At 39.6% G+C, this 14,954-nt stretch overlaps 1 protein-coding gene across 5 annotated transcripts in view; it reads right to left on the minus strand.

Annotated features, from left to right (window-relative positions):
- The window catches only part of RIC1 (RIC1 homolog, RAB6A GEF complex partner 1), a 150,573-nt gene extending 139,917 nt beyond the window's left edge, over nucleotides 1-10,656 (minus strand). For 3 of the 5 annotated variants that reach the window (XM_032866490.1, XM_032866492.1, XM_032866489.1), the window contains exon 1: nucleotides 10,282-10,656. In XM_032866490.1, coding sequence (XP_032722381.1) covers nucleotides 10,282-10,425 — 144 coding nt within the window. In that variant the 5' untranslated portion in view covers nucleotides 10,426-10,656. The remainder of the gene's footprint in view (nucleotides 1-10,281) is intronic. The other 2 variants (XM_032866491.1, XM_032866488.1) reach the window with 1 other exon arrangement.
- Nucleotides 10,657-14,954: the final 4,298 nt, after the last annotated feature.

Below are 14,954 nucleotides of genomic sequence, written 5' to 3' on the forward strand. Positions count from 1 at the left end.
CTTGCTGTACACCTGCAACTATGTAACACTGTCAAAGACACTCAAAAATTTTAAAAAGCCATGAGAGTAAAAAGGAGGCTGAAAAAAATTGCTATATTTTACCAGAATTCAATATTAACCTGAGGTGTATGTAATGATATACATATGGTAACCACCAGAGAAACTGTTAATAAAATAAATCAGAAAAATATGGTCAAGAAATCAAAGCATCTGGGTGTGTGGGTGGCTCAGGTCATGATCCCAGGGTCCTGGGATAGAGTCCTGCATTGGGTTCCCTGCTCAGTGGGGAGTTGCTTCTCCCTCTGCCCCGCCCCACTGCTCCTGGGCAAACTTGCAAATAAACAAAAAATTTTTTTTTTAAGATTTTATTTATTTGACAGAGAGAGAGAGATCACAAGTAGGCAGAGAGAAAGAGGGGAGGAAGCAGGCTCCCTGCGGAGCAGAAAGCCTGACAGGGGCTCGATCCCAGGACCCTGGGATCATGACCTGAGCCAAAGGCAGAGGCTTTAACCCACTGAGCCACCCAGGCGCCCCAACAAATAAACAAAATTTTTAAAGGAAGAAAAAAAAGAGAAATTAAAGTAATTAAAAGAGTAACAAGTAAACAAAGGACATGAGAGATATAGAAAACAAAACACCTAAAGAGCTAATATAACCCCAACCTATTGGTAATTACATGTGAACGGACTAAACACTCCAATCAAATGGCAGAGATTACTAGACTGGATGGGGGGAGTGGGCAGGAAACAACAAAAAAAGCAAGATCTAAATAAACTTTGTTCATACAAGACTTATACTTTGATTCAAAAATGTCATTAGTCTGTGAAAGTAAAAGGGCAGAAAAGGTATGTCACACAAGTGGTAACCATAAGAAAACCGCGTATTAATACACAACAAAATAGACTTTATGAAAAGAAACATCAGTGGAGAGAGAGAACTAATACTGATAAAAAGGTCAATACAAAAGGCAAATAAAACCATTATAAATGTATACAAATGTATACAAACCTGACTATGCAGCCCAAAAATATATGAAGCAAAAACCAAGAGAACTGAAACAGAAAACAATTCAACAATAGAGTTGGAGATTTCAATCTCTACTCTCAATAACTGACAGAGCTAAACTGAACATTAACAAGGATACAGAAGACTTGAAAGACCATGTCAACCAATTTAGTCTACCATTTAGAGAGCACTCTGCCAATAGCAAAATATTCCTTACAAGTGCACATCAAACATTTTCCAACACAAAGCATATGCTAATCCATAAAACAGGTCTTAATGATCTTAAAGGAATAAAATCATTCAAAATATAGTCCCAAACAACAATGGAATTAAGTTAGGAATCAGCAACAAAGAATTAGGGAAATCTTCAAATATTTGGAAATTAAACCACATACTTGTAAATAACCCATGAGATGATTCAATGAAATGATTAAATTTTAAAAATGATTCCTTTTTAAAAACTGAACTGAAGGGGCACCTGGGTGGCTCAGTGGGTTAAGCCGCTGCCTTCGGCTCAGGTCATGATCTCAGGGTCCTGGGATAGAATCCCGCGTCGGGCTCTCTGCTCAGCGGGGAGCCTGCTTCCCTCTCTCTCTCTGCCTGCCTCTCCGTCTACTTGTGATCTCTCTCTGTCAAATAAATAAAATCTTAAAAAAAAAAACTGAACTGAAAATAAAATTGGTGCACAACAAATATTTATTATTTGTTATATAATAACAAATATTTATTTTTAAATAAAGTAAATTTTATTTATTTAATAAATATTTACTTATTAAATATTTAATATTATTTATTATATATAAATAAATATTTATATATAATATATAATACATAGTATATACATATAATATATATATATATATATTATATGGGGCAAGATGAACAGACAGTGCACAAGGGATTTCAAGGGCAAGGAAAATATTCTACATGATATTACAATGACAGATTTAAAAAAAAAAACAAAACCCCATTAGGATCCCACTGAATCTGTAAACCGCTCTGGGTAATACTGGATCTTAATAATCTGTGATTATGGGATTTATTTCCATTTACTTACATCTCTATTTTCTTTCACCAATGTTTTATAGTTTTCAGTATACAAGTCTTTCACCTTGTAAGTTTAATCCTAAGTATTTAGTTCTTTTTGATGCTATTGTAAATTGTCTCCTTAGCTTCATTTTTGAATGTTCGTTGTTATTGTATAGCTATACAGCTGATTTCTGCATGTTGATTTTGTGCCTTGAAATTCTGCTGAATTTATCAGTTCTAACTATAAAAACTGAGGGGCACCCAGGTAGCTCAGTCGGTTGAGCATCCAATTGTTGGTTTTGAATCAGGCCACGATCTCAGGGTTGTGAGATCAGTCCCATGAAGGGTTCTGTGCTCAGCACAGAGTCGGCTTCAGATTCTCTTTCCCTCTCTCTCTGCCCTTTCCCCCAGTTGCACATGCACACTCACACTTTCTCTTCCTCTAAAATAAATAAATCTAAAAAACAAAACAAAACAAAACAAAAAAAACACCTATGAGAGTAACTTTTGGCAAGGTTGCAAAACAGCAATACACAAAAATCAATTTTGCACCTATATATGTATAACAATCTGAAAATGAAATTAATAATTACATCTACAAGAGCACAACAAAAGACAAATAAAATTACTCGAAAAAAAAATTAACAAAAGACCTGTGCATTGAAAACTACAAAATACTGCTAAGAAAAAATTTTTTTAACCTAAATAAATGGAAAGACACTGCATAGCACATTCACAGACTGGAATATTCTATACCATCAAGATACCAATTCTCTCTACTGATCTATGTTTTTAGTGCAATCCCCCTGAAAATCCTGATTTTTGTTTTATTTTTGTTTTGTTTTTTTTGGGGGGGTTGAAATTGAAAAGATCATTCTAAAATTTATACAGCAATACAAAGGATCTAGAATATGCAAAATAATTTTAAAACAAAGTATGACTTTTACCACCCAATTTCTGAACTTGTTATAGAGCTACAGTGTGATGCTTGCAAAACAGACATACTGATGAATAAAAAAGAGAACAGAAAACTCAGAAATAATCCCTTATTGTTACAGTCACCTGATGTCTGCCAAAGGTGCCAACGCAATTCAATAGGAAAGAATCTTTCCGACAAATTGTGCTAAGACAACTAGATCTATATGTTAAAAAACAAAAAACAAAACCCAAAAAAACTGAACTTAGATCTTTACAAACAAAAAAGTCAACTTAAAATGGATGACAAACCTATGTATGAGAACTCAAATTATAAAACTTATAAAACATAAGATGCTATGTCCTTACATTGGCCAAAGGTTTTTTTTAACACATAAAAAGCATGATTCATAAAGAAAAAAAAACAACAAAACCTAGGCTTAATCAAAACTAAGCTTCTATTCTCCAAGACACCACTAAGAACCTGAAAATCCAAAACCCTTACAACTCATGAAGGCAAAAACACTCCAAATAGAAAAGGGGAGGTGGGGGAAGAGGACCTGAATACATATTTCATCAAATAAGGTAAACAAATTACTAATAAGCTCCTAAAAAGATACTAAACATCCTCAGTCATTAGGAAAGTACAAATTAAAGTCACACTGAGATACCACTACAAACCCACTAAATTGACTAATAAAAAAGACCTAAAACAGCAAGTGTTGAGAAGGAGGTGGAGAAACAGAAACTACTTTGCTGGTAGGGTTGTAAAATTCTAGCAGCACTGTGCTATAGTTCGGCAGTTTCCTAAAAAGTTAAACATCAACTTACTATATGACCCAATAGTTCCACTCCTCAGTATCTCCCCACAAGAAATGATATATACTCTTGCAAAGACATATATACAGTTGTTTGTAGTGGCATTACCCATCATGACCCCAAGACAGAAACAACCAAATATCTATCAACTGGTAAATGGATTTTTAGGATGTGGTATAGCCACACAATGGAATAATACTCAGCTATGAAAAGGAGTACCACAAAAACAGTACGCTAAATGAAAGCCAGACACAAGAGACCACACATTTTATGATTACCTTTATAGTATATTTCTACAAAAGCCAAATCTAAAGGGACAAAAAGGCCAATTGGCTCCTGGGGCTGGACTGGGAGCAGAAGTTAAATCCAAATGGGCATGATACTTTTTGGGTTGCTATAAATGTCCTAAAACTAGACTGTGATGATGGCTGTACAACCCCATAAATGCACTAAAAATCAGTGTACATTTACAATATACTTCTTTTACATTTTATGATATACTTTATTTATAATGAAGCTGTTAGAAAATTAAACCACAACAAATTCTACTGTATACCCACAATAATATTCAAAATCTCATTTGTAAATGTATGTATGATCTATTATGGATATAAGGCAAATCACTTGGGGAGATAGGTTTGAGATAGCAACTCAAAATAAAGCAATTATAATGACTTTAAAAAAAAAAGGTAAGATACCTTGATTCCAACCGATGCTTGATAATCAATAAAATATTCTTAATTAAGTAATTCACTTTGTGGCAAGCATGAATTCTAGACTATTTTTACATACTTTTAAACTGTAAATTTAATCTAATTTGATAAATTGCATATTTAGCAATAAATACAATGCCTTAACACGGCATTTCCTACACCACCATTTTAGGGGACAGTCACTGTACTATTTAATCATATAGTGAGATAATAATTTTTCCAATTCTTCTTCAATCTTTTTGATTTAGGTAAAGAGGAAATCTGTGAGTGGTGCTAGCTTACCTCTAAACACTTCTCATGTATCTGCTAACTGCTCCTTATAAGAAAAGGGCGAGAGCCTTTGGCAGGAACCTAGATTTTCATTACATTGTTTTCATTGTTTCCTCATACAGTAACCCTGTATTCATCAAAGGGGTGCTAGCTTTCCATTTATTGTAAAGATAAAAATTACTTTGAAAGAGAATTTCAAGTTTAAAAGTTACAAGTACTATAAGGATAGGGCAAAAGTCATGAATGGAGCATGTGAAGGACTTAAATACAAGAAACACTGCTTCCCATGATGTAAGGCACCGAGTCCACATTAAAATCAGAATGAATGTTAACCTGTAATATGGATCGCATGGATGATTCACAAGCACCTGAAGAAGATGGGTGAAATGTCTTTATTTAAATGTTTATACTGCTGCTTTTCTGGGGGAGCACCCTTTCCACAGATCACTCAATATAAACACAGACTGGGAGCCAGGAGTTCAACCGGTGGTTATAAAACTGCACAACAGTTTAAGTTTTGGTAGAGGACCCGTTACCATGTAGCACTCTTCCTCCCTAGCTTACAGAGTTATCACCGGCATACAGCACTGCATAGGTTTATGTACAGCATGTTGTTTGATGCACTGGTGTCTTGCAAAATGTTCACCACCAGAGTGTTAGCTGACTCCTGCACCCCCTGTTTATCCTTTCTTTTCCATAGTGAGAACATTGAAGATCTACTCTCTTGGCAACTTTCAAGTATATAAAACAGTATTGGGAACTAGTCTCATTATGCTGTACATTAAATCCCCCGAAATCACCTTACAGCTGAAGTTTGTACCCTTTGAACAATTCTCTTTTGGCCACACCTCCTAGCATTCTCGTCTATCTATGCATTTGGCTTTTTTATATTCCACAAATAAGTGCCATCATGCAGTATCTGTCTCTAATTTTACTTAACATAATGCCCTCAAGGTCCATCCAAGTTGCTGCAATTGGAAAGCTATCCTTATTTCTTGTGGCTGAAGAATATTCCATTGTGAATATATACCAAATCTTTATCCATTTGTCCACTGACACTTAGGTTGTTTCCCTATCTTGGCTACTGTGAATAACACGTACTACTCTTTTCTAATATAACTGAACTGTATATACACATATACTTTTCTAATATAACTGAATATAATAAAAAATACTTAATTCACTTTCATTTAAATAACCCTCTCTAAAATAACTTTTTCTGACTTTAACTTGTAATTTAATACTACTATGTTTATTTTTATTACATGTCAACATTTAAAAACCTTCCATTTATTAAACCTTTTAAAAAAATTCTGTGCTATGCATAGGATACCCTAAATTATTTTTAAAATATTTATTAAGCATATGCTTTTGTACAAGGCATTATGGGTAGTACGAAAGATCATTTCTGCCCTCCAGAAACTTAAAATCTAATTGGAGAATTAAATCATGTGTGCAAAACTTATAATACAAAGATTAGTTCACCAAAAAAAAATGAACCTTTCTGGTTATGGTAAATAAGGACTCAGAGAAAATAGGATTTCTACAGCAACTAAAGGACGGATGATATTCTGATAGGCAGAGATGGGGCAAGTGAGCATCCCAAGAGGGGAGCGTATCTGATAGCAAACTAAGGAGTTTGAACTTCATTCTTTAACCAACAAAGAACCCTAAAAGACTTCCAAGCAGTGAGTTCACACAGAAGGCTCTCTGGAGGCAGTCCACAATAGAACAGAACTGAGAAAGTAAGAAATGGGAGACTGGGAAAATCTAGGTACAAACTGAATGACCTTCCTGAGGTCCACAGGTAACCATATACTTAATCCCACAATGTGGCTGCTTTGAACATCTATTTCATAGTTCTCTATTACTAGCATACACCAACAAGGACGTAAGTTACTAGTTAGGTTTACTCAAAGACACATAATCAATTTCATAAGCTCAGTAATTATTTGCATATTTCAGCTCTTTATTAGCAACCTTCACAGTGATAACTCACAAAATTCTCATTGATTATCAATACACTAACATCTTTGGATAAAGTGTTTTGTTACGTTTTACGTGCCCCTTCATTCCCTTCATACATCGCCTATTTATGCAATCTTCCATAGAAGGTGTTCAAAAATACTTCTAAGGGTAATTTATATATATGAAATTATGACCTGAAAATGGAGATAAGACTAATTTAGAATTACAGCATTCTAAGGTATCATTTTGTGGTTCACATACGTGGACTTTAATATTTATACTTCAATAGCATATTAGAAAAATAATTCTAGGCTCTCTAGTATGTACAAAACACAATCTCCCACAACACCCATAAATGGGTTAGTCATAAATCATAACATGATTTAAACAGCAACTTCAGTCCCAAAACTGAAACTAGTCCTTTCACAATATCCTTAGCAGAAATAATGGTCAACTGCTCCGTCAATTAAGTCATACCTTTACCACCCCAACCTAACATAACAATCTAACATAACAACCTAACAACCTCAACCATTTTTTAAGCATCCTTTTTTGGGTTCCAGAATATATGGATGATCCCTGTTGTAAACTCCTAAGCAATTTTTAGAACTTCTAAGTAGAATCACAAAGTAGAGAAAACAAATTTACAACATGTTACAATGAAAACAAGTTACACCTTCACACTAAAAATGCTTCTCTCTCTCCCACTCCCCCTGCTTGTGTTCCCTTTCTCTCTGTGTCTCTGTCAAATAAATAAATAAAATCCTAAAAAAATTTTTCACTAAAAAAACCATAAAATGTACACAAGTTAGAGATTTTACTGTAATGTTTGTATAGTCTCACGACTAATCAACATTTTAAACATAACAATTCTTTTGGACATCTGAAAAAAAAACAGCTTAGACTATTAAATGCACATTTTCTCTTTTTAAAAATTCATCCCTAAGTGACTTAACGAAGAGAGACCCAACAAAATTTCAAATAAGCAAATCCCATTATATCTTTACCTCTTCATGCAAGTCTCTCCTTGTCTCCACATGTCCTCATAGCAGCTTTTAAGACCTCAACTCCATAAAAACCCTTCTTTAGATCTTCCATGTTCACTTTATTCTATAAAATTACCTGTATGTATAATATCTCTCCAAAAGCAAAGCTTTCATCTTCTCAGGTGAACATTTTAAACCAATTCACTCTACTGCACAGTAACTGATAGCTCCTCAATTTAGCTAGAGTTGCTTTCATCTTTAAAGGAAGTTTGCTAACTGAAATTGATTTTAACTTAGTTTCTGTAAGTTTAGAAATTAAACAAAACGAAACCCAAAAAACTCTGAGTGAAAAAAATCTCTTCTAGTAGAAGAGGTTCAAAGCTGGAATCCGTCACCTGTTTATCATCATCCCAGCTATATAATCACGGACTTTAAAAGCATCTGATCCAATCTTTTTTTTTTTTTAAGATTTTATTATTTATTTATTTCTCAGAGAGAGAGAGAGAGAGAGAGAGAGCGCACAAGCAGGCAGAGACAGAGAGAGAAGCAGGCTCCCCGCTGAGCAAGGAGCCTGCGGAACTCCATCCTACGACCCCCTGGGATCATGACCTGAGCCGAAGGCAGCGGCTTAACTGACTGAGCCACCAAGGCGTCCCTAAAATCATCTGATCCAATCTTCATTTTCAAAGTGATGAAGCTGATGCCAGGGATCAAGGTTAACCATAAAATCTACAGTAACATGCAGCCTCCCCTGAGGTATACCTGCATTTCATTTAACCCGATACTTGTGAGCCCACAGAGTCCCTAGACCTAACTGCACATTGTGTCTTAATGGTAGTGATCCCAGGACTTCCGTAGAAAGTAGGTATCTATATGTGTCGGATGAAAGCTTAAAGGAAGGAGTAGTAGTTGTTTTAAATTCCATGACTGCCTAATTTACATAATATCCAACTGCAAAAGCAAAAAAATTTTTAATAAAATATCCCTAAGAAAGCTGAAGTATATTTTTGTTTCTTTTAAAGAATGATAAAGTAACCTACAGGCTTCTGGTCTATTCATCCTTCATACTAAGTTCTGCCTAAACTTAAATTAGGTCCACCTTTTTAAAGATAGTTAAATTTCAGGCTGTTACATTAGAGTATAAATTCATACTAAATTTAGAATACAACTTAACACTGAAGTTCTAATTTCTTTTTCTGCATGCTACTTTAAAGATAATACTTATATATGCCCAAAGAAATAAAAATTATTATGCTGGCTACACAACGTAAATGAATTAGTATCTCATTTAAAAACCAAATGATATACAATATACATATTCAAAAACGAAATCAAGCACCAGACTGAACTGTCACACTGCTGGTTATGTAACAACCTCTTTTGTCTTGATACATACTTAAAAATTAAATCGGCCCAAACTTAATGGCAGTCTGATTTACAGCCTATGACAGCCACATAAAAAGATACCAGAAATATCTAAATCCCGTCATCACTTCTACCAGGGCTGTGTGTGAGAACAGTCAAGGGCTTTATGTAAGTATTCAAATGGTCAGTAGAGACAGTTGAGGGTTTTCACTAATTTAACTCAAGCCAGTAAAGCCAGTGTGCCACACAGATGTAATAAAGCCAAGGTCACAACCTATTTCCACGAGGACAAGTTAGCTATAAAAAGGGAAAACTTCACTCTGACGTCGGTTAGTACCGCCTTCTTTGGGGAGGGGAAAAAAAAAGAACTTTAATTCCGTCGCTTTTATAGACTGACCTAGAGCAGCGTTCCCGGGAAATGGAGAGTATCCCATCCACCACTTATTTTCGAGGTCTCCCCCCACCCCCGCTTATCTACTCGGTAATTAGATACACGAATGAAATACCAGGACTCGCAGAAAGCAAACACAGAACTCAGTTTCATGCTTGTCCCGAGTCTGATTATTTCCAGGTGTTAAATACCCGGGAGCAGCGCGGACAGATTTGAGTTCAACTCAAGCTCCTCCGAAGCCCCCAGTAATTCTCCAACGCAGAGTCCAAGAGCAGCAGAGAAGGGCACTAGCCGGAGAGTGGGCAGATGTTTGGGGGTGAAGCGAGGAGCAGGACAAGCAGACCCTTGGTAAAACTAAAGACTCCTGGCTGCAGCTGCTGGAAATAAGTTCTCGCAGGCCTGGGAAGTCTGGCCCTGGGTGAAGCCCAACAGGCTTTCCCCAACTCCCGAACCACCGCCTGGAAAGCAGGGGAGGGCTGGGAACTCACAGCTCCCAGGTTTCTATTTGTGGAAAGTTTAAACAAATTCGCTCCTCGGGGAATGGGGGAAGGGAGCGGAGGGCAAGTCTGGGCTCGGCCGAAGGAGCGCGCGGGGTGTGCGCGGTGCGCGGCCGCCGCTCCGACGCGGGGAGGCGCACGGCTTTTCGGCTGCCGCCGCCGCATCTGCCCGCGAGCCCCGGCCGAACGGGGAAGCGGCCGCGAGGAGCCGCGGGTCCGGCGCCGAGGGGCAGGGGCGCGGGACTCCGGGTGGAAGTTAAGGGCGGGACCGTGCCGGGGCGCCGGGGAGGGAGCGGCAAGAGGCGGCGGGCGGCTCTACTTACGCGGCTGTACCAGATGCTGAGGCGGACCGGAGCCAGCACGGCGAAGAAAGTCCTCTGGGGGTCGGACTGAACGTGGAAGGGCGCCTCGGCCGGGGTGCCCAGAGGGCACAGCAGCCTCTTGGGCCAGCCGCTCAGGAAATACATGGTCCGCGCGGAGCCGCAGACGCCGCGGCGCCCGGCGGCCCCCGGCCCCGTCCGTCACACTCAGCGGCCCGGGGCCGGACGCCCGCCTCCCACACCGCCACCGGCCGACTCGGCGGCGTCGGCAGCGGCAGCTCGGGGCATCTGCCCGCTGGCCGGGCCGGGCCGGGCCGGGCCGACGCGAAGCTGAGCGACGAAGGAATCCTCGGGCTGACGGGGCCCACTGTGGGGGAGGTAGGGGGAGGAAGAGTCAGGATGGAGAGGGGGCGGGAGGAGCGCGGAGGCCCGCCCCGGCCCGGCCCCACCCCTTCCTCGGGCCGCACGGGCGTCACCACGCCGCGCCGCGTGGGTCGGGCAGGGGAGGGCTGTCGCGCGCACGCGCATTGGAGGCTTCTCCCCTCCTCCTCGCTCTGCTTTCTGAAGCTCCGCCCCAATCTTCAAGAGCGGCCGCCGCGCTGCGTCAGTACGCATGCGCTTTTGCCCCCTTCTTGCCCCTTTGAGCCTCCCACTTGCAATCTGGAATATTTTGTTTGGGCCGGGTGGGCGGGGCAGCAGCCTGAGACTTACACGAAAGTGGGCCGAACTGGGCGAGACGCCGCTGCGGGGTGACTGGGCCGGCGGAGCACGCCTCATGCCAGACCTAGCCAAATTTGACTTCTTTTCACGGATTGGTGAGGCCCGTGGGGCGGGGGCTGGGAGGGTTTGCGCCCTGATCAAGTCACATGACTTTCCCTTCCGCCCCACCCCTCCACCTCCACCCAGGTGCTGGGTGGTGGGGTCCTGCGCCCCTTGAACCTCTGTTGTGTGCCAAGGTCTGCAGTGAAAGCTCGCGATAGAGTTCCTACCCTCATGGAGTTTACAGCCCAAAGGGGGACTTTATTTAATCCGTGAATAAACCACCTACCATGAACGTGTCTCAGATTTTTCCTTCATGTTTCCAAATCTAGCGTGTAATTTTTGAATTCAGTTTATATTCATCTGTGCCTTTGTCAACCACAACGTTAGACAAGGCAAGACAAGGCAAGGCTCTCTCTTTTTTGCACCCTCAGTAAAGTATATGCTGCAAAAGACCTGGACATAATTTCTGAGCTGGAACAGACTTTAGAGTCTCTGTAGTTGGTTGTTTAACTTCTCGACCCCAGGGATCACCTTAACAACTGTTTCTTTTTAAGTATTGACCCAGCGATTACCTTTGGATAGGAGGACGGTGTGAATGGGGATGGAGTGTAGGGCGGGCCTAGAATAAAAAGCTTGCTTCTCATTGTCCGTTCTTTTTGTTCAGTTTGCATTTTTCCACATTTTTTTAAATTAAAAAATAGTTGGATTAACCTAGGTTTAAAGCAAATGTTACATTAAAAAGTAGCAACATAGCAGAGGAAGAAACAAAGTAACTTAATACATATCAGATGTAGCCTTGCAGCTGGTACTCATAACAAAGAATGTAACTTAATTTTTTTAAACATTCACTGCATTCCCCAGAAGGCGATCAAAGAACCCAGGATTCCTCAAATCAAAGCTGAAACTGCCTCACCTCTCACTGGCCTCTTGTGGTCAGCCTGTGTCTCCTTCCTGGTGTTTTTTTGCCAACATCCAACAGAGCAGCCTGGCACACACTTAGAATAGTAAACTCTGAAAATATGTGTCAAATGAAAATTGGAAGGAAAACCCTGATCCAGCTGAAGTACACCATCAGACAAATAAAGAGACCCTGGGAGGTTTCTTGATTTAAAAAAATAAAACTAGAACAACAACAGTGTTGCATCCTACTTTTATCTGACTTACTCAGATCCAGCTATACTCTTGGCAGAAAGAGAAAATGAATCAGTTACAGTGCAGCAATTCCTCTGGCCATTTTACTGAGAATGTATTTGTCCCAGCTCCCTTTCAGAGGGACTTTGTGCTCGTGTGCCTTCTGAGAGCATCTTACTGCACACATGTGTAATATAAGGAACTTATAAGTAATTTTTTTTTTTTGCACTCAGTTTTAACTTTACTTGCTGAGGTTATTTATTTATTTATTTATTTTAGAGAGAGAGGGAGAGAATCTTAAGCAGGCTCCACACCCAGCGCAGAGCCTGAAGTGTGGCTCCATCTCACAACCCTGAAATTATGACCTGAGCCAAAATCGAGAGCTGGACTCTTAACCGACTGAGCCACCCAGGTGCCCCTACTTGCTGCCTTTAGAATCTAATTCCCTCGCTACATTCTTGTGGCACTTAAGGTTTACAAAGTATTTTCAAAATACATGACTTGATTTAGTTCCACAGTAAACCTTCAATGAGGGTAATATTGGTGTGATATTTATTCTCATTTTCCTAATGAGGAAGCAGGACCAGTGTGTTGGAGGAGCCTGAAAAGAAGTGCTCCTTTCTGCAGAGCCACTCGTCTTGAGACTTGATTGAATTGAACTCTGCTAGCGGCTGGAGGCAGTGAGGGGCTAGGGGCTAGGTGAGTGCCATATTTGATTCTCCTCAAGCCCTTACTTAAGAGTTCCACATTGTGGTAGAAACCTTATGAACTGACTTTTCCAGCTTTCAAATATCCTATTCTAACCTTACTTTGTAAAATACACTAGCAAGTCTATGCCCTCGATCTTCCTTCTTCTATTTCAGCACCATAACTCTCTAGCTAAACTTTACAGAACTCTAGTCTGAGCTAAGACTAAGTTGGTCAATGAAAACTAACAGGTATGTGTTTTCAAACGAACAGACTTTTGTACAAGAAATAACATTGATAAGGGTGCACAGAAACAGAAGTACATTTATAAACTGTTGATGGGAGTATAATTTGGTGCAGTTTTTCTAAAGTGTAGTTGGAATTACATTTAAAAATGGAGAGATCTTTAAGCATACATATCCCTGGCTCCAACTATTTCTAGCCAATGATTATTTTCTAAGGAAACAAACACTGGTATGTAGAGTTCAGCTTTAAGAATGTACCCCACAGGGGTGCCTGGGTGGTTCAGCTGGTTAAGTGTCCAACTTTTGATTTCAGCTCAGGTCATGATCTCAGAGTCGTGAGTTTGAGCTCTGTATCCATCCCTACACTGGGCATTGAGCCTGCTTAAGATTCTTTCTCTCCTTCTCTCTCTCTGCCCTTCCCCTCATCTCCCCACCCCCAGCCTCACCTGTGTACTCTCTTAACTGTGCGTTCTCTCTTAAAAAAAAAAGAAAGAATGTGCTCCACAAAGGTGTCACTAAAAGAAAATAATCTAAATGTCCCCAAAAGGACAGTAATTATAGTACTTTCTTAGAATGGAATATTTTGTAAAAGTAAAAAATTATGTTGGAGAAGAGTAATCATAGAGAAGTATATTTACAATATATTATTAAGTGATGAAAGCAAATTAAAGATGAAATGTAAAATACCCTGTTTTCATGGGGAAAAAAGTGTATGTGTGCCTAGGGAAAATAAATAGAAGACAAGCACTAATATATTATTTACCCCTGATTATGGGTGCTGTTTATGTTCTCTTTGGGGCTTTTTTGTATTTTCTACATTGTCTGTCATGAACTCACATTACTTTTGTAATGAGGAAAAAAGTTATGTGAAACAACTAAATTGATAATGATTGATAAAGTCCCACTTGTCCGGCTTTCAGTGGGGCCCACAGTGCTGGCAGATCAAAGGGAGTAATGCAATAACGTGGAGTTTCAGGCGTGGTCCCAAGACTAGTCAGAGGAGGATTACGAGGAAAGGCTCTGTGGGACCCCAGACCAAAAGTAGGCTCTGTGGACTTCACACGTTCACAGACTTGTGACAATGGCACAGAACTGGGACCGGATTTGGGTCGCAGATGCACCACTCTGGATGTCTGGGGACCTCCATAAGAGACTATGAAAATATTCACTGAAGATGATGTGCTTCAGTTTATGCCTCTTTAATATACTTCTAACATTCATCTTTATTACACTCTCATAATGTGCAACTGCTACATTTGCTTCTGGGCTGGACTCTTGATTATCGCTTATCCTGCTTGGAAGATGGGTGATGAATATCTGAGCACAAACGATTTGATGTCTGAGTCTTGCTTTGGAGCAAGGAGCCTGGGGGTGAGTAAGAGAAGGAGTTCTATATGAAAAGGGTTGGGCCATGAGTTGCTCATCTTGGAAGCTAAGTGATGGATACTTGGGAATTCACTGTGTTACTTGCTCTCCTTTTCTATATGGTTGAAATTTTCAGTAATAAGAAATATAAACATTTAAATTAAAAAGAGCATCTACTAGGTATTTACCCCAAAGATACAAATGTAGTGATCCAAAGGAGCACCTGCACCCCAATATTTATAGCAGCAGTGTCCACAATAGCCAGATGTCTATCGACAGATGAATGGATAAAGAATGTGGGGTATATATATATACACAGTGGAATGCTACTCAGCCATCAAAAAATGAAATCTTGCCATTTGCAAGGATGTGGATGGAGCTAGAGGGTATTATGTTAAGCAAAATAAGTCAATCAGAGAATGACAATTATCACATGATCTCACTTATATGTGGAATTTAAGAAACAAAACAAAACAAACAAAACAA

The sequence above is a fragment of the Lontra canadensis genome, unplaced genomic scaffold (genome assembly GCF_010015895.1).
Source record: "Lontra canadensis isolate GAN:19392208 unplaced genomic scaffold, GSC_riverotter_1.0 scaffold31, whole genome shotgun sequence".
NCBI lineage: Eukaryota > Metazoa > Chordata > Mammalia > Carnivora > Mustelidae > Lontra > Lontra canadensis.